We start from the raw sequence: 22,956 nt of genomic DNA, 5'->3' as shown, positions 1-22,956 counted from the left end.
AGAGAATGGCTAAGAGACCATGGGTGTAAACATAATTAAAGCAACAGACGTGAAGTCTGAGCAAGAGGAGAGGTTGTCACTTTGGTCACGCATAAACCTTCTCAAATGTAGTCAGTGACCCACTTACTTCCTTGCCCCATTTTTCATCTCAAATTGAACAGCAAGTCCTTAAAAAAAGAAAGCATAAAACTGCCATGTGGCCAATGAACAGCATGTATGAGACTTGTGGATTCTCCTACCTACAACTCTTTATGGTAGCGGTTTTACCTATAGTCGCTAGCTAGTTGCATACAATAAATATTCCTTTCCACAGCCTGCACCAAAACAAGAGTTTCTGAATAGTGTCACTGTCACTGACATTGCAACGCCACACTGAACATCGACATTCAAAATACTGTAAAAGATGTCTAAATTACGTCATGCAAGTTGCTCACCTGCCACACACCCACGATGGCATTGGCTATAAGAATGAGTAAGATTACAAAAGGCTCCACAAAGGCTGTGATTGTTTCTTCTCCATCCTCGAACAAGGCCAAGACCTAAAGGTAAACAAGACAACGATGATCCATTACTGACATGATTCCACATAGGAGATAGCACAGGAGAAATTAACAACATCCCTCCCCCTGGTTACACTTACTACTATGCATTTAAGCGATCATAATCATGTTAAGAAAACTGTTGTGAAATAAGGTTAAACTAAATGTCCACGGAGGATGTGTATGCATTCTGATACGACTGGTTAACTTAGCAGTGGTAGAAATGCATAGAAATGTACATTTTGTTGAATGAGCTCCATTTTTTGCATAAACAACAACAAGATAAATGTACAAAAAGTTACATCGGAAGATTTACAACAGGATATCAGTGCAAGAGTAACACATTTAAACAAGATGGATACAACACATTTATTTAGATGTTATAACATTTTATTTAAACCGGACAACATTTTCGAAAGCAATGTGCTAACGGTGCAACACAGAATTTTTGAATTGTAATTTCAGAAAATGTCCATAATATAGCTGCAGTAATAGCGGAATGATAGTGTTTCACACTATTACTTACCCATCAGTGTTTTGATTGGCTGTGATATTAGCCTATTGATTTCTCCCGTCAGATATCGGTTTTACAGCTGTTTGAAGCTAGTGGACCGGAACAGAAAGTCACTGTTTTTTTCCGGTTTTGGTCCACCAGCTTCAAACAGCTGTAAAAAAAAATGTATTTGTTCTTATTCAAAATATATTTCACAACGATTTAGATGGTACAATGATTCCCTACACTAGTCAGTGCCTGTTGTCTCACAAACAGAAATTGAGCAAACAGTGTAGACTTTTTGCAACCAGACTTTTTGCAACCATTTTCATTAGATAACACAGTCACAAAGTCAGAACATTTTTGACAAATGTCTCTCAGGCAGGAGCCCTAAATAGGCAAAAATCACAACACTGGTGGGTATGTAACACTGTGAAAACACCATCATTCCATTATTAGCGCCAGATATAGTGGCCATTTTCTGAAATTACAACGCAAAAATTCTAACAAATCCTATGCGTAGCACCTTTCAAATACCATAAACCTCATCGTAATCTAGCACCGTGATTTTATTTTGAGTGATTATTTAACTAGAGTTTGCTGTACTGAGCAATACATAGCCAACTCTTTATAAACACACATTGCTGAATTAAAGTTCCAAATGAAATCTCTGTTTTTATATCATTTATGGTCAATTTTGCACATAAGACATTTGAAATTCGAAAACTTAAACCGAACACTGAAAATACAGTTAGACTACAATTTATAACAGATCGTCTTGATATGTTGCTGTATGTCATTTCAGTGTCAGCACATAACAGTACATTTGGACAAATGAATCAATGGCCCTCCGTAGCCATAAGTATCATGCATAGAATGCATGTCAAATATGAGCAGTTGAAACAAACAGCCAGCCACCTTACCACCTCAAACAAACCAGTTACCAGGACTACTGCTGCAGTAAATCGGTCACTTTACATAGCCATTCTCCAACTCTGCACTCTGCCTCCCTCACAAACCGGAGATAAAAACACTCTTCTGGGAGCAAGACTAATTTGCATGTTATCTACTGAGAATAAGAGCACACGACACGTGTTGCACAAATTCACTTGAACGGGACAAAGCCACATCATGAACACTCTGCTACAAGTTCTGCTGCACCCGCTTGTTATTTCATTAACCTACTACTCGCACTCATTTGGATCTGACTTAACTGAAAACCGACCAAAAGTATGGGAGTGAGGTGCATGGGAGAAGGGGTGGTGCATTCGTCTGGGGAATGCCCTCCCACTGAAGGTCAGAGCCCAAATTTGGTCTTGAGTGGTGCCCTGTCCCCGTCAGACAGCAACCACCAACATCACCATATCGCAAGGCTGGGCACTGCATACCAGCTCCTCTAGCAGACTGACACACACTGGGATTATAGATTACAACTCTTGACACCTCCATACTGGCCTCAAAAGGACCTCATCTCCTCAAGTCAATGTACATAGTATCTGACACTACATTGCAAACCGTTCCAGTGCAAAAACATCCATCTGTCCACTACCAAAAAACATGAATAGTAAACACTGATGTAGCAGTACACTGCTAATACTGCAGAACAATGAAAAATAGGCTAGATCACTGTATGCTGTCAGTTACATTTCTATCAAACCATTTAGCTTGTGGATAGGCTTCTTACTCCAAATAACGAGGCAGAGGAGAGGAAGTGATTACACTGCGAGAGTAAAAGACGACTCAAATGTCTTATTAGACACATGGTGATAGCAACTCGAGTCAAGCAACTGCTGTCATCACCATTCCTCAAATGTGTAGCTAGCCTTCTCAGCTGTTTGGCTGCCTGATCTGTGAATGTAACCTCAGCCTAGGCATTCAAACAGAAGACATTTGCACTTGCTGTCCACACGTCTCATGCCACTAAGCCAAACATACACTTTCACTTTCCATGCCAGACAGCCCACTCCTCCTGGTGTGCTTTCATCAGCAACTCTGAACAGCAAGCAGATGATTTAAGAGTTTGTTTCTATGACAACTTAACGCTGCATGTCCGGGGGGGATTGTCACCTCTATGTAATAAACCAAAACAATCTAATACATTCACAATACTCTTCAATACAGCGGTCACTGTAAAGGATTGTGAACAAATTCCAGGCCCATGGCAAGCAGCAGCAGTACTAGAGTCTAAGCGATATACTTACAAAAGATATACAAGCTGCCAGCAGAAGAATTCGTACAAGTAAATCTTCAAATTGTTCAACAACAAGCTCCCATAGAGACTTCCCTGTGGAATGAAAGAGATGTACAAATACATCAAATCAAGAAGAATTTGTAGCACATAGTTTGTTGTAAAAGTGACATCTTTTTAATCATGTATTGTTATTACCTTCTTCAGCAGGTAACTCTGGAGATGGGCCAATCCAAAATACATACAGGGAAAAGAGAACACACCATTACATTAGTAATGTTTTAGTAGCTAATGCTGTTAATTTTGACAATCAAACATATGGCACTGCAATTTGTTTATCTCCACCCCATTTGACTCCCAATGACCCCCTATGACTCCCACTAAACCCCATATGTCAGATTTAGCAAAGCTAAAACTTTGCTATAGGCAACATGGAAAAACAGGGTTTTGATTTAATTGCATTCACCGAGTGAAACCCCAGTCTTGTGTTCGGCTGAGTCATTAACAGTAGCAAGTCGTGGATGGTAAGCATATTGCCCAATCAATGTTTGAATTCATGGTGGTGACACATTAGGTAACTTTTTGAACCCATGTTCTCAGAGGTCACCTTGAATGGTGTCAGACGCACCCAATCTATTTTATGTCATCCAGTAGACGCTTTCATGAGCTTAAATCGGGAATCGAGCCTCGTTTCTTGTGTTTACAGCTAGGAAAAACTACAGAACCCAGGATTCTATGAACCGGCTTGCGTTAGCTAACTAGCATCATTAACTGTTAGCTAGCTAGGCCTGTGCCATGCCCATGGCGAGCGACTATGCTGTCCCAAATGTCCTAGGCTAGCCATCACATCAGAATGCCAAGGCACACGTCAGCGGTCTATACTTGTATACCTGGTTTAAAATACCCTTACACTAATATAACAATTCCCCCATGTAACGGACTACTTTCTAGTTAGTTTGTACAAGATTGAAACCCACGAGGTTGTCTACGATGACATCAGCCAAATTAATTCAGTCCATGACGGAGCGGAGTAATCGGGCTGACATTTACCCCAACTCCTAGGTAACTTTAGCTAACAGTGGGACTAAATGATGGTATAATGTTCCCTCATGAGTGACATATAGTGAACATTAGCTAAATAGCTACCGGTACTACTAGTAAAGGTGTAGAGGTTCACATACCGTTCGAGCCCCATTTCTCCTTTTGACGTTTCACCTGGTCCAAACCAAGTCCAGTGCTTTCGTTGACAGAGAAATGGCTATAAACTTCTTCAACACTCTTTGTGTGAGCGTTATCCATGGTGGTTGGTGGGCTTCTTGTCAGTTGTACTTTGTTTACTCAGCCGCCTTAGTCTCTTTAAAATTAAAACCTTTCAGCAGTAATACAGTTTACCAACTGTGAAATATGCATTCACAGAAAGGACAGATGTCGATGATACGAGTAAGAAATTGTCCGTAAGTTGTTAGGCTGATAAACGAGCTAATTGGAACGAAAAATGACTCTTCCTCCCTCAATAAATGTTACTTTGGGTGTCCTCTTATCTCCCCAAAAATGGTGGAAAAGAGTGCAGCAATCGCCAATGTTAAGGGCTGCAATCAGCCGGTCCAATCCTTGCGCTGACCTAAATCCACCTCTCCCGGCACAGCTCACAGCTTCAGTGGTAACAAACTGTAGCGCTGATCTGATTTTGTTGAAAGTGCCTCAACACTGGGTCGTCATTAGTTACCACAGCCACAAAGTCAGAAGGCCCGCCTACTCGACCAATCAGATGAGGGAATGTGATGACAGCCAAAGTCAGAAGGTTCGAATACTCGACCAATCATATGAGGGAGTGTGATGACGCGTATGCCGGTTTACAGGTCGTTGGAAACGACCAATCAGATGAGGGAGTATGATGACGATTGTGCCGACAGTCTTGCAGAAGCAGACGAGAGACGCATTTATTTGATCTAGATTTGGTTCATCAAAGATTTGGTTATTTATTATCTATATTAAAACCAACCGTTCTAAATGCAAAGTGGTGATTGGATGTTTTATTCAAAAACTCATCTTGCAAGCTTATCAAGATGTTTGCCCTTACTCATAGTTACTTGTCTTAACCCAAAATAGGTTTACTCCAACATCTGCATTTCTTTTTAAATGGCATGTAGACAAACAAATTGGTACATCTTGATTTTAGATTTTTATTTTCAGAATCCATAAGTAATCCACAAGTAAAACGTACATGGTTTCACAGAAATGTCAATGTTTGAAATTGGCTGATTTAAGATGAACACTTCAACCCTGTTACTTTATTTGGCACCTAGGCACTTACCCGAGTGGATCTCAGTGCAAGAGGCGTAACTACAGTCCCTGGTTCGAATCCAGGCTGTTTCACATCAGGCCATGATTGGGAGCCCCAAAGGGTGGTGCACAATTGGCCTGGCGTTGTTCGGGGTAGGCTGGGGTAGGCCGTCATTGTAAATAAGAATTTGTTCTTAACTGACTTGCCTAGATAAATAAAGGTTCAATAAAAAAATTACTAGTCAATTATTTATTAAACTTAACATTGCCTTGTAGGCCACCTTTTTGGTATTTTGTGCCAGTTTCCATCTCTGTACAAAGTCATAGTCTTCAAGCTATGGAATATGGCAAAACATGTCATGTTAACAATTGATTGTACTTACATGGCACTTTTCTAGACACACAAAGCTCTTTATAGTATAAGGGGAATCTCACTACACTAACTTACTCTTTATTTGCATTTATTTATCTAGCCCATCCACCCCCCTCTTCTGAGGACAGAAGTATATATACATTTTTTAAACATAATTTAGTTTAATATACATAATTCATACACTTTACATACATGGTACTTTTATACACAGCATTACTTTATAGGAGTACAATTTAATATACAGATAACACAAAACGGTACTCATCATTACCTACTCTTGCAATAAGTGCCATGGGATCTTTAGTGATCACTGAGTTGGGACACTCGTTTAAAGTCCCATCTTCAATTTCATTGAGGAACATTCCATAGTTTGTACTTCAACATTATTAAAATTAAATGAATGTTGTGAAAGTGTATGGTTTAAACGACAGTGATCTGTCTTTGAACTTAATGCCACCTGGTTCATTGCAGCAGCATATTTCTCTTTGGCTTTTGTTTGTATGTCTTTCCCCTGGTGGCATGTATACGTCTCTGTGCCCACAACTTCCAACGGAACACCATTGAATGGGATATTTTTACTCTTCCAACTGAGTTTTTTCCCTGCCAGCTGCTGTGCATCTTTTCAAGGTCCAGAATATGACATGTTACTATTAGAATGAAAGGCTTGTAAGGAAACGATCAACGTTGGTCTATCAAATAGAATAACTCATTTTAGCTCTCTCAAACTCTTGGCTCCATTCTGCCATCTCACTAGTTTTCAGCCATTAGCTTAGCACATGACTGCCTCATATAAAATACAATCCCAACGCTGTTTTTTAACGTTTAGAAACATCAATAATCATTGCTTGCAATAAGGCTTTCGAAACATATGGACATGTTCTCTTTCATCAGCGAGAAAGAATCCTTCAAATAAAAAATATACACGTACAGTTTTGCAGATATCCACACAGCTATGGGTGCATCCATCCATCCAACAAAACTACACTTCAGCTACACTTTCAAAACAGGTTTTCGGAGCATGCTAGAAAGCTACAATTAACAAAATATAAAACGCAACAATTTCAAAGATTTTCCTGAGTTACAGTTCAATTTAAATACATGCATTAGCCCGTAATCTATGGATGTCACATGACTGGGAAAACAGATCTGCATCTGTTGGTCACAGATACATAAAAAAAAAGTAGAGGTGTGGATCAGAAAACCAGTCAGTATCTGGTGTGACCACCATTTGCCTCGTGCAGTGTGATATCTCCTTCACATAGAGTTGATCAGGCTTTTGATTGTGGCCTGTGGAATGTTGTCCCACTCCTCTTCAATGGCTGTGCAGTTTGTGCAGAAATTCTTCAGTTGAGCAAACCTATAGTTTCATTAGCTGTCCAGGTAGTTTGTCTCAGACGACCACGCAGGTGAAAAAGCCGGATGTGGAGGTTCCTGGGCTGGCGTGGTTACTGGTGGTGTAACGTACTGGGTGTCGTGAGTATGAAGTCAGGTGCAGGGAAAACAGAGAGTTCAATATAATGCTATTTTAATGCACACACGGTGAACCACGGCCACCCCACTAAACACTGGGTACTCAAAACCAAAATGCCCCAGACACGGGGAACGAAAACAGTCCAGCACTATATACGAACATACACCAACACGTTCGTCTGTAACAAACACCAGGGGTACAATAATCAATCCCGCACAAAGAAACGGGCGGGCCGGCTGACTAATAAAGCCCAACTAATTACAACCAACTCAAAACAGGTGTAATCAATAAACACATAAGGAGGGGGAGAAAATAATCAGTGGCAGCTAGTAGGCCGGCGACGACGACCGCCGAGCGCCACCCGAACGGGAAGGGAAGCCACCTTCGGTCGGAGTCGTGACAGGTGGTCTATGGTTGAGAGGTCAGTCGGACATACTGCCAAATTCTCTAAAACGATGTTGGAGGCGGCTTATGGTAGAGAAATTCAAATTAAATTATCTTGCAACAGCTCTGGTGGACATTCCTCGTCAGCAAAACAAATGCTTGCTCCCTTAAAACTTGAGACATCTGTGGCATTGTGTTGTGTGACAAAACTGCACATTTTAGAGTGGCCTTTTATTGTCCCCAGCACAAGGTGCACCTGTGTAATGATCATGCTGTTTAATCAGCTTCTTGATATGCCACACCTGTTAGGTGGATGGATTATCTTGGCAAAGGAGAAATTCTCACTTACAGGGATGTAAACAAATGTATGCACAAAATTGGAGAGAAATACAACAAATATTTCAGCTCATGAAACATGGGACCAACAATTTACATGTTGCATTTATATTTTTGTTCAGTGTAAAGTTGGTCGCTTCGTCTTCCGTAGTTTTCCGTAAATAAGCGTTATAACATGAAAATACGGCTGTGTGGGAAAACTAACCAAAACCCTATCAAGTTGTGTATCAATTTAACCTTTTTCTTTTTTGATAATTATTTCTCTCTGATATGAAAAACAAGGTCCTTATGCTTCAGTACTGCAAGCATTGCATGTTAATGTTGGGACCAAGTGTTGGGGATCTTAACAAAACTTCCCACTACAGCAGACTCCATTCCAAGCACACAAGTTTAGTGCCGCGTTCAAGTGCTAGTCGGAACTCTGAAATTACCGACTTGCTAACTGGTTGAATGTGTTTTGTGTATGACTACAACCATTTAGCAAGTCATACATTTCAGAGTTCCGTCTAGCACTTGAACGAGGCACTAAACTCATGTGTGCTTGGAATGGAATCCCTTATTATACTAGTGGAATGGCACACCAAGCAGTGACGCAGCCAGTCAAGATGCTCTCAATGGTGCAGGTGTAGAACTGTGAGGGTTTGAGGGCCCATGCCAAACCTATTCAACCTGCTGAGGGGGAAGAGGCACTGTAGCGCCTTTTTCACAGCTGTGCACGTGTGTGGACCATTAAGTTCTCAGTGATTTGGAAACTGAGGAACTTGAAGCTCTCGACCTGGTCCACTTTATCCCCGTGTATGTGGATGGGGCGTGCTTGTCCCCCCGTTTCCTTTAGTCCTCGATCAGCTCCTTGGTCTTACTGACATTGAGGGAGAGGTTGTGTTACGGACCCACACTGCCAGGTCACTGACCTCCTCCCTGTAGGCAGTCTCATCACCGTCTGTATTCTGGCCTACCACCGTCGTGTCATCAGCAAACTTGATGAGGATGTTGGAGTTGTGCGTGGCCATGCAGTCGTGGGTGAACAGGGAGTACAGGAGGGGACTAAGCACACACCCTTGTGGGGCCCCCGTGTTGAGGGTCAGCGTGGCGGAGGTGATGATGCCTACCCTCACCACCTGGGGTCAGCCAGTCAGAAGTCCGGGATCCAGTTGCAGAGGGAGGTGTTCAGTCCCAGGGTCCTAAGCTTGGTGACGAGCTTGGAGGGGACAATGGTGTTGAACGCTGAGCTGTAATCAATGAACAGCATTCTAACATAGATATTCCTCTTATCTAGGTGGGTGAGGGCAGTGTGGAGTGGAGGTGAGATTGCATCTTGTATGGATCTGTTGGGGCGGTATGCAAATTGGAGTGGGTCTAGGGTGTCTGGGATGATGGAGTTGATGTGTGCCATAACCAGCCTCTCAAAGCACTTCAGGATTACAGATGTGAGTGCTACAGGGCGGTAGTCATTGTGGCATGAACAGGAATGATGCTGGTTCTCTCAAAACGTGGGGATTATAGACTGGGGACAAGGAGATGTTGAACATTACAGTGAATATACCTGCAAACTGTTTTGCACATGTTCTGAGAACACACCCTCAAATAGCTACAAGTTATATAAAAAAAGAAAAGACAACTTGGCCTTTTGCCCAAAACTTTCTCAATGTTATGAATTTTAGTGATGTTGTCAATTCTTGCTCCTGAATGTATTTACTAATTTGGTCTTCAAAACTTTAACTCAAGGTAGGCAATTTAGAAAATGAGGTGTTTCCTGCCAACCGGAATACGCGGCATCACACTCCCTCATCTGATTGGTTGAGTAAGCGGGCCTTCTGACTTTGTGGCTGTGGTAACTAGTGACGACCTCAACACGGCCCCTTTCTTGCATATTCCACCTGTGGGCTACTCTCGTTGGACAGAAGGAGTCTGGAAATGTTTACTCGAAAGTAAGGACAATTAGGCTAAATTTAATTTACCAAGAGTTTGCCATTAGTTTGCAGCCAGTGACAGACATTGTCAAACAATCCTCCGACTCTGTAGTAATCAGATATAGAAAATCAGGTTGATACATTTTCCTTTCCCAGGATCAGTAAGGCCCTAGTTCAGGGCTCTCCAACTTAGATTCTAGGGCTACTAGGTGTAGGCTTACATGCATTTATTCCAGCACATCATTAACACACCTTGATAAAATAAAACATATTGTGGTATTTAGTCCATGATTAGCTGAATCAGAGGGGTGTAACGAAAGCCTGCTCGCTCTCCAGTCTCCAGTACCATTATTTGCTTTGAATTATTAAATGAGCAAACTAAAAAGCCATTAACTAATTTACAGTAACCCAAGATCAATGTACTTTGACATTGGATAACGAAGACATAGGCCTAGATGTGGCACATTCAATTCCCTTTTTTGGTTCTTCTTAGTTCACCAAAATGGAAAAATATTGGTTTCCTTATCTTGAAAGTCTATGTACCAGCATAGATTGTGATCCACACTCTAGGTTTGCATACCTAGCCACACCCAGTATTTACAAACATTAGTATTACCAACAGGGTTGGGTAGGTTACTTAATACATGTAATCCATTACAGTTAGTTAGTTACCTGTCCAAAATTATAATCAGTAACGTAACTTTTGGATTACCCAAACTCAGTAACGTAATCCGATTATATTCAGTTACTTTTAGATTAATTTCCCCTTAAAGGCATTAGAAGAAGATGAAAATGTATGTTACCTATTGAACCAAATTTATTGCAGGATAAATCTATGTTAAAGTTTACATAGCTGGCCATATGGATGTTAAATTTTACTTTATGGATTGGTTATGTAGGCTTCTTCTAACCCATCGCCTTCTATTACATATAATAATATGATTAAATGATATCTTTACATTAAAAACTTCTTTCAGAATTCCAGTCATTACAATAAATGTTATACCCGTTGATCTTCAAGAATAGGATTTATGTAAATATGGAAGTATAGATTAGCCAAATTGTTTTACCTCAGCATAACCCCAAAACTAAGGATTTACCCTGCTGTTTATGATTTTGGTGTCATGCAGGACTGATTAGGCTCAATTGATTCAAGATGAAAAAATAAATGTTGCGCTCATGGAATGGTATGCTTCGAGCGCTACTGAAAAGTGATATTTACATGTGAATAATGAATGCCATATGCTGCATTTGCTATAGGCCTATTGTTTAACTTTTTGTTGGTGACACTTTGATATCTTGATAATATGCAACTGTTTAAAGGGAAAAGGAACAGAAACAATAACAAAATGGATGCCCCGCCTGTTTTGGTAAAAAGCTGAGGTATGGGCCTGGAGAAATGTAACCACTCTCAGATTAATAGATAGAGCTATAGATGCAAGGACTGACCATTCATGATATAACAATTATTGTTTTATTCATGTTATGAGGCTATACAGTGTTTGTTTACATTTACAATGTTTACAAACATTGGAGAAAACAAGCTTGTATTTTGGGTTCTCATGGAGTGTGACAGTTGAACTAAGCTCATGAGGCATTTATAAGTTATATTCTTCAAGAATGTATTTAAGTCCAAAAATGGATGTAGCAACTACTGATTGCCCCTTTAAGTCTATCAAAAGTGTGCGAGTTTGAACATATGTCCATTAGGCCTATGGATAAAACATTTTTACCAGCATGAATTACATTGAGCAATAAAAGCCCCACTTTTATTCCATAGGCTGAGATCCTCATTTTTCACTGGCTGTTCACTGATTTCAAAAACAATGATAGGCAGCTTAATCTTCTTGAATTCAACCATTATTGGGTTCAAATACACATTTAGATTTGTGAACAGCCATCCACAACAATCACAATCCGTAAGGCTCAAAGAGCTAAATGAGAGAGCAGCAGTGTGATTCACATCAATGCACTATGTAGATATCAATGATAAGTGATATCCATATCACCGTAGATTACACCACCGCTGTCATCCTTACCTCCAAGCGTTTATTCAAGTTGGATAATCTTTGGATGCTGACAGCAGTCGCACCATTGGAAGACATAGCTTGGACTGTAGCCTACTCCTGCTCTTTTCCCGCGATCCATCAAACACATTTGGTGTGTCATCATAGTGGTCTCTGACTTCTGGTCAGACTCGCTCAGGTGGAACAAACTTAAATTTGCACCATTTTTCAATGCTGATTTGAATGTCTGAGAAAACAGAAGTGTCAAAGATTTTTCACAAACCTAATTTCTGAATAAAAGCAATCCATGAAGTAGTCTAGATTTTCAAAAGTATCTGTAATCTGACTACAATATTTTTGCTAGTAATGCAATGGATTAGTTATTGTATTTTGTAATCCCTTACATGTAATCTGTTACTCCCCAACCCTGATAACCAACAATGAAAGTGACTGGACCCCAGGCAGCATGCTCATATATTTGCATGCACCTCACCTGAAATCAGAATGTGACGTAAACAAAGGCAGATTCTCTTAGTCAAACCAAGAGATGCAAAGCAATCACAGGCAAACTGCTATTATGGTGTGAAGGATGTCAGCGAAGGCCACTAGTTGACACCCCACTGTGTTTATTAGGGGGCATTATTGTCAGCTCTTTAAAACAGGACTGGCATTTATCATCTGTTGACACTTCCTAATGAGGCCTCCAGTGGCACATTACCAATCCTGTTGTTCAGTTATAATTCTCTGCCAATCAGTTCCCAGTCAAGTAGCCTTCTAGAATTCACTCTTGATCCATCTGGCACTAACTGTGGCTGTGAGCAGAATATTGAGTTATGCTTCACTACAGCCAAAGCTGTAGTGAAGGGCACGGCGAGTGACATGTCCCCTTATTCACGTCGGCATTTATAGACAGAGGTATTCAGAATGAGTGATTTGTGAATAGCATAGGTATATTCTAAAGACGAAAGTTAACCTGTCAGTTTGATTTATCATTCACTGTTATCCATCACCTTTAGATGGCTGTGACTAGTCAGACAGAATTACGACCAAATATTAATTATCTTCAAGTATTGTTTTAAGCATGTATTTGTATTAAAAAGTCAAATGAGAAATACAACAAGATATTATGTAGCTAATGTGATATAAGTTTTAAAAATTTAGTCGTTACATTTTAAGTGTTAAAACGGGCATAGACTTGGCCAAGATACAATATGCAAGATGATAATGCTGGACCAGTTCACCCTGCACTGTCCTGTTTTAACAACAGAGGTCCATTGATTTCCAAAATAGGCAAGCTCCTCGGCCCAAGGTCATGGAAGTTGTTTCCCAAAATAGCGGCGCGCAGCCGCGTCCCAAGTGCAACACTTTGTACGCGGTTATCTTTAGACATATAGATTGGAGCTGTATTCTTAAAGATGTGTCAACAAATATGGAGGCTGAGGATTTGTTTGAAGTCAAAGAGCCAGAGAGTTAAACCTCTTATCTGTCAGACACCTTCTGGATCATGTGTTCTTTCAGTTCTCATCAGGCACCTCTCACAATATTATCATCAGAAAGGTGATCCTCACGGGAGAAAAATCTGTTAAATGGAACTAAATCTTAGTTTGGGATTATTCACAGAGAACTTAACTAGCTAACTAAACCAGGATCAACACAGATTGGTTGAATTGAATCCTTTTAACTTTAGGCAATGAAAGCAGAGATGTTTTGATTACATTAAGAGATGAAAAGTACCTAAAATAGATAAAAAGCGAGACAGACTGATGAACTATAACTGGAGAACGAAGTACAGTAGTGAGATGAGTGAGAAGTCCTAGTCATTGTGGTAGAGCTTAGTGTACCAGAGTTGGCCCTGCGTTGACAGTCTCCTCGTTCTCACAGCACCAGCCTATCCTCACCGCCCTCCTGGATGACCTGACCAATGGAAACCTGGTTCTGGGCCCTCAGGAAGCACCCAAGCACGCACATCATCAGCTTTTCATGTGCCAGCATATGGTTTTGTATCAAACACTGAATGGAAGGGTGGTCATGAGATCTTTGTATTCATTGACTGGAAGCTTGACCAGACAAACATGACCAAGTGCATTAGCATCAAGCCTATTCATAACCATAGATGGGAAACCCTAATAAAGAAGTAGCTTGTCATGAATGTGCCAGGGGCGGAGTGGGCCCTCTGCCATGCACTTTCTCCTCTCTGGCCCCATTCTGATCAGAGTGAGGAAGAACCTAAAGTATGGCCCCTGTGTTTGCAGGGGATCTATGTCAGATGCCATTGGCACTATGCCTGCACCCTGACAAAGCACACAAAGCACCTCTCTGCTCACCTTGCCCAGGGACTCCTGCTCTGCAACGTTCTTCATGTACTGCTCCCTGTGAAACAGCCGGAGGGTCAGTGGTCACGTGAGCCTATTAACTTTCACAAGATCACTGCTGCCATTATTGTTTCACAAGGGAAAGACTACCTGTTAGTTGAATAACACAACATACAATAGCAAACATCCATAACAGATTTTATTAAACCAGTATTTTACTTACATATTTTTCTAAAGAAAAGCAATAGTTCTGGACACACTTTGGAATGCATAGATATAGTATATAAAATACCTATGAGGCTGAACCTACTAACGGACTGCTGCAAGTGAGGGAGGTGTATGGGGAGGTGTGTGGCAACAGTAGCAGATGCACACGTGTTGTAATAGGAGCCTATGAAGGGGACTGCGGTAATAGAAGTCCTAAGCAGCAGGCAGACTCACCTGATGGTTTTCCTCCTCTCTTGCGGATCAGGGGCCTTCATCTCATCTGCTGCTTGCTGCATTTGCAACTCAATGATCTGTGAAGAACAGGGAGAGATGGGGAGAAGAACAGGAGCTCTGGTTGACTGTCGCAGCACAGATCAGGTGTTGTTTGCTACCTGAGCCCCTTACATGCAGTTGATGTAGTGGTATCAGTTTTCCTCCCGAGTTGTCGCCTCCCTCAGAGCTCTCACCTCCTGCAAGAAGAAACTGAACTGTTCCTCTTGGAGAGAACATTGCAATTGTGTGGTGTATGTGAACAAATTACATATAGAAAATGTCATATGTGGTGTTAGGTCAGGTGTCTACACATAGCATTTAATATTGTACCTGGTCCAGTGGATCGGTTACTCTCCAGACCTGCAGCACAGCTGTCATACTTGGCCTTCTTTTCCTCATACTTTTGAGTTAGCTCCTGTGAAGAATGAAATCCCCATTCACAGACACATGAACAGAGAAATACACATAGATGCGCATATTCTACAGCATTTAAGTACAATGACAATACATTTCACTGTTATAGTATGTTATGTACAGTGCATTCGCAAAGTATTCAGACCCCTTGACTTTTCCACATTTTGTTACGTTAAAGCCTTATTCTAAAATTGATTTACCCTCATCAAATCTACACACAATACCCCATACTGGCAATGCAAAAACGGGTTAAGAATTGTTTTCAAATGTATAAAAAAAACTGAAATACCTCATCTAACACCGGTGCCCCCACACATAGACTCTGTACATGTACCCCCTGTATAAAGCCTCGCAAATGTGATTTTACTGCTGCTCTTTAATTATTTGTTACTTTTATTTTTTTTATTTGTTACTTTTTTATTTTTTTATTTTTTACTTAGCACTTCTTTGTCTTAAAACTGCATTGTTGGTTAAGGGCTTGTAAGTAAGCATTTCACTGTAAGATCTACACCTGTTGTATTCGGCGTACATGCCAAATAACATTTGATTTGAATATCACATTTACGTAAGTATTCAGACACTTTACTCAGTACTTTGTTGAAGTACCTTTGGCAGCGATTACAGCCTTGAGTCTTCTTGGGTATGACGCTACAAGCTTGGCACACCTGTATTTGGGGAGTTTCTCCCATTCTTCTCTGTAAATCCTCTCAAGCTCTGTCAGGTTGGATGGGGAGAGTCACTACACAGCTGTTTTCAGGTCTCTCCAGAGATGTTTGATCGGGTTCAAGTCCGGGCTCTGGCTGGGCCACTCAAAGACATTCAGAGACTTGTCCCGAAGCCACTCCTGTGTTGTCGTGGCTGTGTACTTAAGGTTGTTTCCTGTTTGAAGGTGAACCTTTGCCCCCGTCTGAGGTCCTGAGCGCTCTGGAGCAGGTTTTCATCAAGGATCTCTGTACTTTGCTCAGTTAATCTTTCCCTCGATCCTGACTAGTCTACCAGTCCCTGCCGCTAAAATACATCCCCTTAGCATGATGCTGCTACCACCACGCTTCACCATAGGGATGGTGCCAGTTTTCTTCCAGAGGTGACGCTTGGCATTCAGGCCAAAAAGTTCAATCTTGGTTCCATCAGACCAGAGAATCTTGTTTCTCATGGTCTGAGAGTCTTTAGATGCCTTTTGGCAAACTCCAAGCGGGCTGTCATGTGCATTTTACTAAAGAGTGGCTTCCATCTGGCTACTCTACCATAAAGGCCTGATTGGTGGAGTGCTGCAGAGATAGAACCTTCCAGAAGGACAACTCCCATCTCCACAGAGGAACTCTGGAACTCTGTCAGGGTGACCAACAGGTTCTTGGTCACCTCCCTGACCAAGGCCATTCTCCACTGACTTCTCAGTTTGGCCGGGCAGCCAGCTCTAGGAAGAGTCTTGGTGGTTCCAATTATGGAGGCCACTGTGTTCTTGGGGATCGTCAATGCTGCAGAAATATTTTGGTACCCTTCCCCAGATCTGTCTCTTGACACAATCCTGTCTCGGAGCTCTACGGACAATTTCTTCGACCTCATGGCTTGGTTTTTGCTCTGACATGCACTGTCAACTGTTGAACCTTATATAGACAGGTTTGTGCCTTTCCAAATCATGTCCAATCAATATAATTTATCACAGGTGGACTCCAAATCAAGTTGTAGAAACATCTCAAGTATGATCAATGGAAACAGGATGCACCTGAGCTACATTTCGAGTTTCATAGCGAAGGGTCTGAATAGGTATTTCTGTTTAAAAGAAAGTATACATTTGCAAACATTTCTAAAAACCTGTTTTCACTTTGTCATTATGGGGTATTGTCTGTAGATTGATGAGGGAAACAAATTATTTTATCAATTTTAGAATAAGGCTGTAAAGTTTTTTTTTTAAATGTGGAAAAAGTCAAGGGGTCTGAATACCCCCTACTAGTACAAATGTACTATATGCAAAATGTAGTTTCCCCAACGCATTTCATATCACTATCAGATCAATGCCCATGCATATATTTTCACCGTTTTACTGAATCTTAGCCCAAGCCCAGTCTATTTAAATATTTCTGACGCATCTTTTCATCATTAGTTATTGTTAGCCCGTATGATTTTATACCAAATTAGGGAACACATATTGGAAAATATGATCCCCTGCTTTAGCCAAGAGATGTGAGGGGCTTTCCCTATCGTATACTTTACATATAGACTCTATGTAAACTATCGTTAAAGTACTCCACAAAAATCCTGCAAACCTTATTCTTATTTCTCGTATGTTTTTGTTCTACCTAGTTATTTTTAGTGCTACATTGATATTGATGACTGCATTGTTGGGTTTGGAGCTTGCAAGAAAGTCATTTCACCATACTTGTGCATGTGACATTAAAACTTGAAAGTGAATAGCAGCTGGTGGAAGCATCAGGGTTTTCCCCTTCCTTTGATAAACCTATTGACCTCCTGTCATGCTTTGCTAATCTTCTAGTTTCGCATAATAATCTGGGGTTGTACATTAGGCTAATTCTATAGACACAGCTCTGTGTAATGACGCAATTTGAAGATGAAACTACAGACAAAGATTCAGAGCGTGTGACGTTCACCTGACGTTGCTGTCTCAAAGGCCTCGGTTCCTTCATGGCGGGTGCAAGGGCAGACTTCTTCTCCCCTATCGTCGAGTTTAGTTCTTTGACCTGAAAAAAAGTAACACATATTTTAAGCCATATGCCAACATCCTGGTTTGGTGCGAAAAATTATCCACAGAAATGTCAGATTAAGATCAAATCAAATGTATTTATATAGCCCTTCGTACATCAGCTGATATCTCAAAGTGCTGTACAGAAGATGGCTAACTATGCCCATAATAACATCTAATAATCATATGTCACCTGTGTTTTACACAAGCAGGGGTCGTATAGGGTGTGCATGGAGAGGCAGAGCTGTCTAAGGCCAACCAGGGGATTGGAAGATTGTGAGGTGAGTGAAAGTCTACTTTATAGCGACAGGTGTTGCAGGTCTATGCACTTTGAAGGGTTGAGCAAACAGGCAGGGCTCAGCTCGACACCTGAGAGTACAGGCCACCATTCTCCAGTGTGTGTGTGTATAGCAGTGTGTGTGGTTATGTGGTCTATTGTATATGAGGAATGAGGAATCTGGAAGATGGTGAGTTGAGTGAAAGTCTACTTTATAGCTACAGCCAGGAATGCTTGAATCCATCATTGGGAGCGGCAGTCTACTATCTTCTAAGTGTGAAACCTGTCAGCTTCAACCACAAACCCTGACTAACCTTTAAAGAATTGCAAAAACATATTGAACTGGGGTCTAATCATTTGCAACTGGTTCTACTTGGACTTCATTGCAATGGAATGACATATTGATAAAACAGGTTGATTTGGTGATCAAACCTGGCTTGAAACCCATCAACTCCTCTTTTTCCCTGAATACATGTAACGCTCCAGGTGTCGTGGGTGTGGAGTCAGACGCAGGAAACAGAGAGTGCAATGCTGTGCTCTTTAACGCAACACAGGGTGCTCACAACCAAACTGCCCCAAACACGGGGACGAAAATAGTACAACAGGAATACACGACCAGGAACAAACGCGTTCCTCTACTACGGAACCGAAGGTCACAATAATTAATCCCGCACATAGAAACAGGCGGGCCGGGCCGGCTGTCTAATAAAGCCCAACTAATGATTCACGAACAGGTGCTAACAATAAACATACAAGGAGGGGGAGGAAAGACAATCAGTGGCAGCTAATAGGCCGATGACGACGACCGCCGAGCGCCACCCGACCGGGATGGGAAGCCACCCTCGGTCGGACTCGTGACAGTCCCCCCCCCCCCGACGCGTGGCTCCCGCAGTGCGCCGACACCGGCCTCGAGGTCGCCCCGGAGGACGAGGTGCAGGGCCCTCACCCGGCGTCTTGAGTCCAGAATGGCCCGTATCATATACGCCGGGGACCCCTCGATGTCCAGAGGGGGGGGAGGGACCTCCGGCACCTCACTGTCCTGCAGGGGACCAGCTACCACCGGCCTGAGGAGAGACACATGAAACGAGGGGTTAATACGATAATAGGAAGGGAGTTGTAATCGATAACACACCTCGTTTATTCTCCTCAGGACTTTAAAGGGCCCTACACACTGCGGACCCAGCTTCCGGCAGGGCAAACGGAGGGGCAGGTTTCGGGTCGAGAGCCAGACCCTGTCCCCCGGTACAAACACGGGGGCCTCACTGCGGTGGCGGTCAGCACTCCTCTTCTGGCGTCCACTCGCTTGTTGGAGAGATTCCTGGACGGACCTCCAGGAGCTTCGGTCTGGCTCGGATGCCATGGTGCCAGGACCGGCTGGTACCCCAACACACACTGAAAAGGGGACACGTTAGTAGAGGAGTGGCGTAGTGAGTTCTGGGCCATTTCAGCCCAGGGAATGTATCGTGCCCACTCCCCTGGCCGATCCTGGCAATATGACCGCAGAAACCTACCCACCTCCTGGTTCACTCTCTCCACCTGCCCATTACTCTCGGGGTGATAACCGGAGGTCAGGCTGACAGAGACCCCCAAACGTTCCATGAATGCCCTCCATACTCGGGACGTGAATTGGGGGCCCCGATCAGAAACGATGTCCTCCGGCACCCCGTAGTGCTGAAAGACGTGGGTGAATAATGCCTCCGCAGTCTGTGGGGCTGTAGGGATAACGGGCAACGGGAGGAGACGGCAGGACTTAGAGAACCGATCCACAATCACTAGAACCGTGGTGTTCCCCTGAGACAGCGGAAGATCGGTCAGGAAATCTACGGATAGATGTGACCATGGCCGTTGTGGAATGGGGAGGGGTTGTAACTTCCCTCTAGGAAGGTGCCTAGGAGCCTTACTCTGGGCGCACACCGAACAGGAGGAGACATAAACCTTAACGTCCTTAGCCAAGGAAGGCCACCAATACCTCCCCCGAAGGCTCCCCACTGTCCTCGTCACCCCAGGTTGACCCGAGGAGGGTAGGACGTGAGCCCACCGAATCAGTTGGTCCCGAACACCAAGCGGCACGTATTTTCGCCCCACCGGACACTGGGGAGGCGCGGGTTCCGCCCGTAATGCCCGCTCGATATCCGAGTCCACCTCCCATACCACTGGTGCTACCAGCCTTGAGGCGGGAAGGATGGGAGTAGGTTCGGTGGACCTATCCTCCGTGTCGTAAAGGCAGGACAGTGCGTCAGCCTTTACGTTCTGGGAGCCCGGTCTATAAGACAATGTAAACCGGAACCGGGTGAAGAATATGGCCCACCTTGCCTGACGTGGGTTAAGTCTCCTAGCTGCCCGAATATACTCCAGATTCTGGTGGTCGGTCCAGATGAGAAAGGGGTGTTAGCCCCCTCAAGCCACTGTCTCCACACCTTCAGAGCTCTGACCACCGCTAGCAACTCCCGGTCCCCCACATCATAGTTACACTCCGCTGGGCTGAGCTTCCTTGAGAAGAAAGCGCAGGGGCGGAGTTGTGATAGCACGGCACCCACCCCAGCCTCGGACGCATCCACCTCCACTATGAACGCTAGAGAGGGGTCCGGATGCGCCAACACGGGCGCATCATTGAACAGCGCCTTCAACTTGTTGAAAGCTCCGTCCGCCTCTGCTAACCACTGTAACCGCACCGGGCCCCCCTTCAGCAGTGAGGTAATGGGAGCCGCTATCTGGCCAAAAACCGCTGCACCTCTTTTACCGTGGTCGGAGTCGGCCAATTACGTGTAACAGTATAACTTTAGACCGTCCCCTCGCCCATACCCGGGCGCGAACTAGGGACCCTCTGCACACATCAACAACAGTCACCCACGAAGCGTCGTTACCCATCGCTCCACAAAAGCCGCGGCCCTTGCAGAGCAAGGGGAACTACTACTTCAAGGTCTCAGAGCAAGTGACGTCACCGATTGAAACGCTATTTAGCGCGCACCGTTTCATATCCGTTACACTCACCCCCCTTTTGACCTTCCTCCTTTTCCGCAGCAACCAGTGATCCGGGTCAACAGCATCAATGTAACAGTATAACTTTAGACAGTCCCCTCGCCCATACCCGGGCGCGAACCAGGGACCCACTGCACACATCAACAACTGACACCCACGAAGCATCGTTATCCATAGCTCCACAAAAGCCGCGGCCCTTGCAGAGCAAGGGGAACTACTACTTCAAGGTCTCAGAGCAAGTGACGTCACCGATTGAAACGCTATTTAGCGCGCACCGCTAACTCCGTTACATACGCACGGCCCTAATGCGGTCACCCCCCATCACCACCCCCGAGGTGGAAATGCCATAACCCAGGAAGGAAACGGCTCGTTTAGAGAACACGCATTTCTCAGCCTTGACATATAGGTCATGCTCCAGCAGTCTACCAAGCACCTTGCGCACCAGAGACACATGTGCGGTGTGAGTGGCTGAGTAGATCAGAATGTCATTGATATAAACAACCACTCCCTGCCCGCACAGGTCCCTGAGAATCTCGTCTACAAAGGATTGGAAAACGGCTGGAGCATTCTTTAACCCATACGGCATGACGAGGTACTCATAGTGGCCTGATGTGGTACTAAATGCGGTTTTCCATTCGTCTCCGAATACGCACCAGACTATACGCGCTCCTGAGATTCAGTTTTGTGAAGAACTGTGCTCCGTGAAATGATTCCACCGCCGTAGCGATGAGAGATAGAGGGTAACTATACCCCACTGTGATGGCGTTTAGACCTCTATAATCAATACACGGACACAAACCTCCCTCCTTTTTCTTCACAAAAAAGAAACTCGAGGATACGGGTGAGATGGAGGGCCGAATGTACCCCTGTCCCAGGGACTCCGTGACATAGGTCTCCATCGCCAACGTCTCCTCCTGGGACAATGGGTACACGTGACTCTTGGGAAGCGCAGCGTTTACCTGGAGATCTATCGTACAATCCCTTCCCGGTCGATAAGGTGGTAATTTAGTCGCTTTCACTTTACTGAAAGCGATTGCCAAATTGGCATACTCGGGGAGAATGCACACCGTGGAACCCTGGTCTGGACTTTCCACCGACGTGGCACCGATGGAAACTCCCAAACACCTTCCAGAACACTCCTCTGACCACCCCTGGAGAACCCCCTGTCTCCACAAAATTGTAGGATTGTGCCGGGCCAGCCAGGGAATCCCTAGCACCACTGGAAACGCAGGCGAATCAATAATATAAAGACTGATACGCTCCCTATGATTCCCCTGCGTCACCATGTCCAGTGGAACTGTGGTCTCCCTGACCATCCCTGACCCTAATGGCCGGCTATCTAGGGAGTGCACAGGAAAAGGAGAATCTATCGGCACCAGCGGAACCCCTAACTTAAGGGCGAGTCCGCGATCCATAAAGTTCCCAGCTGCGCCTGAATCGACTAGCGCCCTATGCTGGGAAGAGGGAAAAAAGTTAAGACAAACATGTGGCCAACAGGGGGTTCTGAGTGAGTTTGATGCTGACTCACCCAGAACCCCCTTGACAATACAAGCACAAAGGACAGTTGAAAAATGCATGAGGGGTATTTCAAGGTTTCAAAGACACAAAATCAATGCGAAGTAATCAATGACACAAACAAAACAGCAGTCAGACAAGGAAGGTTCTTGTAAAACAAATTGTGCATCTGGACAAGCAACTGAAGGCAATGAGCATGATCCTGTGACTGAGTATGGGGGTTGTCTGGAGTGGGTAAAGATCTGTCCCTGTGGTAAAGTGACATGCTACTCAGACATTGGCTCCGATCCCCTGGTAT

General features: G+C 43.7%; 2 protein-coding genes across 11 annotated transcripts in view; both read right to left on the bottom strand.

The window, feature by feature from the left end:
• LOC115139915 (sarcoplasmic/endoplasmic reticulum calcium ATPase 2-like) overlaps positions 1 to 4,897 on the bottom strand; it is a 47,374-nt gene extending 42,477 nt beyond the window's left edge. The window contains exons 1-4 of one of the 2 annotated variants that reach the window (XM_029677787.2): positions 4,402 to 4,897; positions 3,419 to 3,436; positions 3,234 to 3,316; positions 435 to 539 (exon numbers count right to left, since the gene is read on the bottom strand). In XM_029677787.2, coding sequence (XP_029533647.1) covers positions 435 to 539; positions 3,234 to 3,316; positions 3,419 to 3,436; positions 4,402 to 4,519 — 324 coding nt within the window. In that variant the 5' untranslated portion in view covers positions 4,520 to 4,897. The remainder of the gene's footprint in view (positions 1 to 434; positions 540 to 3,233; positions 3,317 to 3,418; positions 3,437 to 4,401) is intronic. The other variant, XM_029677788.2, reaches the window with a different exon arrangement.
• Positions 4,898 to 5,389: 492 nt separating this feature from the next.
• Positions 5,390 to 22,956, bottom strand: part of LOC115139913 (intraflagellar transport protein 81 homolog) — a 33,644-nt gene continuing 16,077 nt past the window's right edge. For 5 of the 9 annotated variants that reach the window (XM_065026573.1, XM_065026570.1, XM_065026571.1 and 2 more), the window contains 6 exons: positions 17,796 to 17,885; positions 15,106 to 15,190; positions 14,908 to 14,972; positions 14,737 to 14,813; positions 14,308 to 14,353; positions 11,433 to 12,230 (listed from right to left, as the gene is read on the bottom strand). In XM_065026573.1, the coding sequence (XP_064882645.1) occupies positions 12,027 to 12,230; positions 14,308 to 14,353; positions 14,737 to 14,813; positions 14,908 to 14,972; positions 15,106 to 15,190; positions 17,796 to 17,885 (567 nt within the window). In that variant the 3' untranslated portion in view covers positions 11,433 to 12,026. Of the gene's footprint in view, positions 7,341 to 11,432; positions 13,994 to 14,307; positions 14,354 to 14,736; positions 14,814 to 14,907; positions 14,973 to 15,105; positions 15,191 to 17,795; positions 17,886 to 19,296 lie in introns of those variants that run through there. The other 4 variants (XM_065026575.1, XM_065026568.1, XM_065026567.1 and 1 more) reach the window with 4 other exon arrangements.

Source organism: Oncorhynchus nerka, linkage group LG13, assembly GCF_034236695.1.
Source record: "Oncorhynchus nerka isolate Pitt River linkage group LG13, Oner_Uvic_2.0, whole genome shotgun sequence".
Taxonomy (NCBI): Eukaryota; Metazoa; Chordata; class Actinopteri; order Salmoniformes; family Salmonidae; genus Oncorhynchus; species Oncorhynchus nerka.
This window is presented reverse-complemented; position numbering and strand designations above follow the sequence as displayed.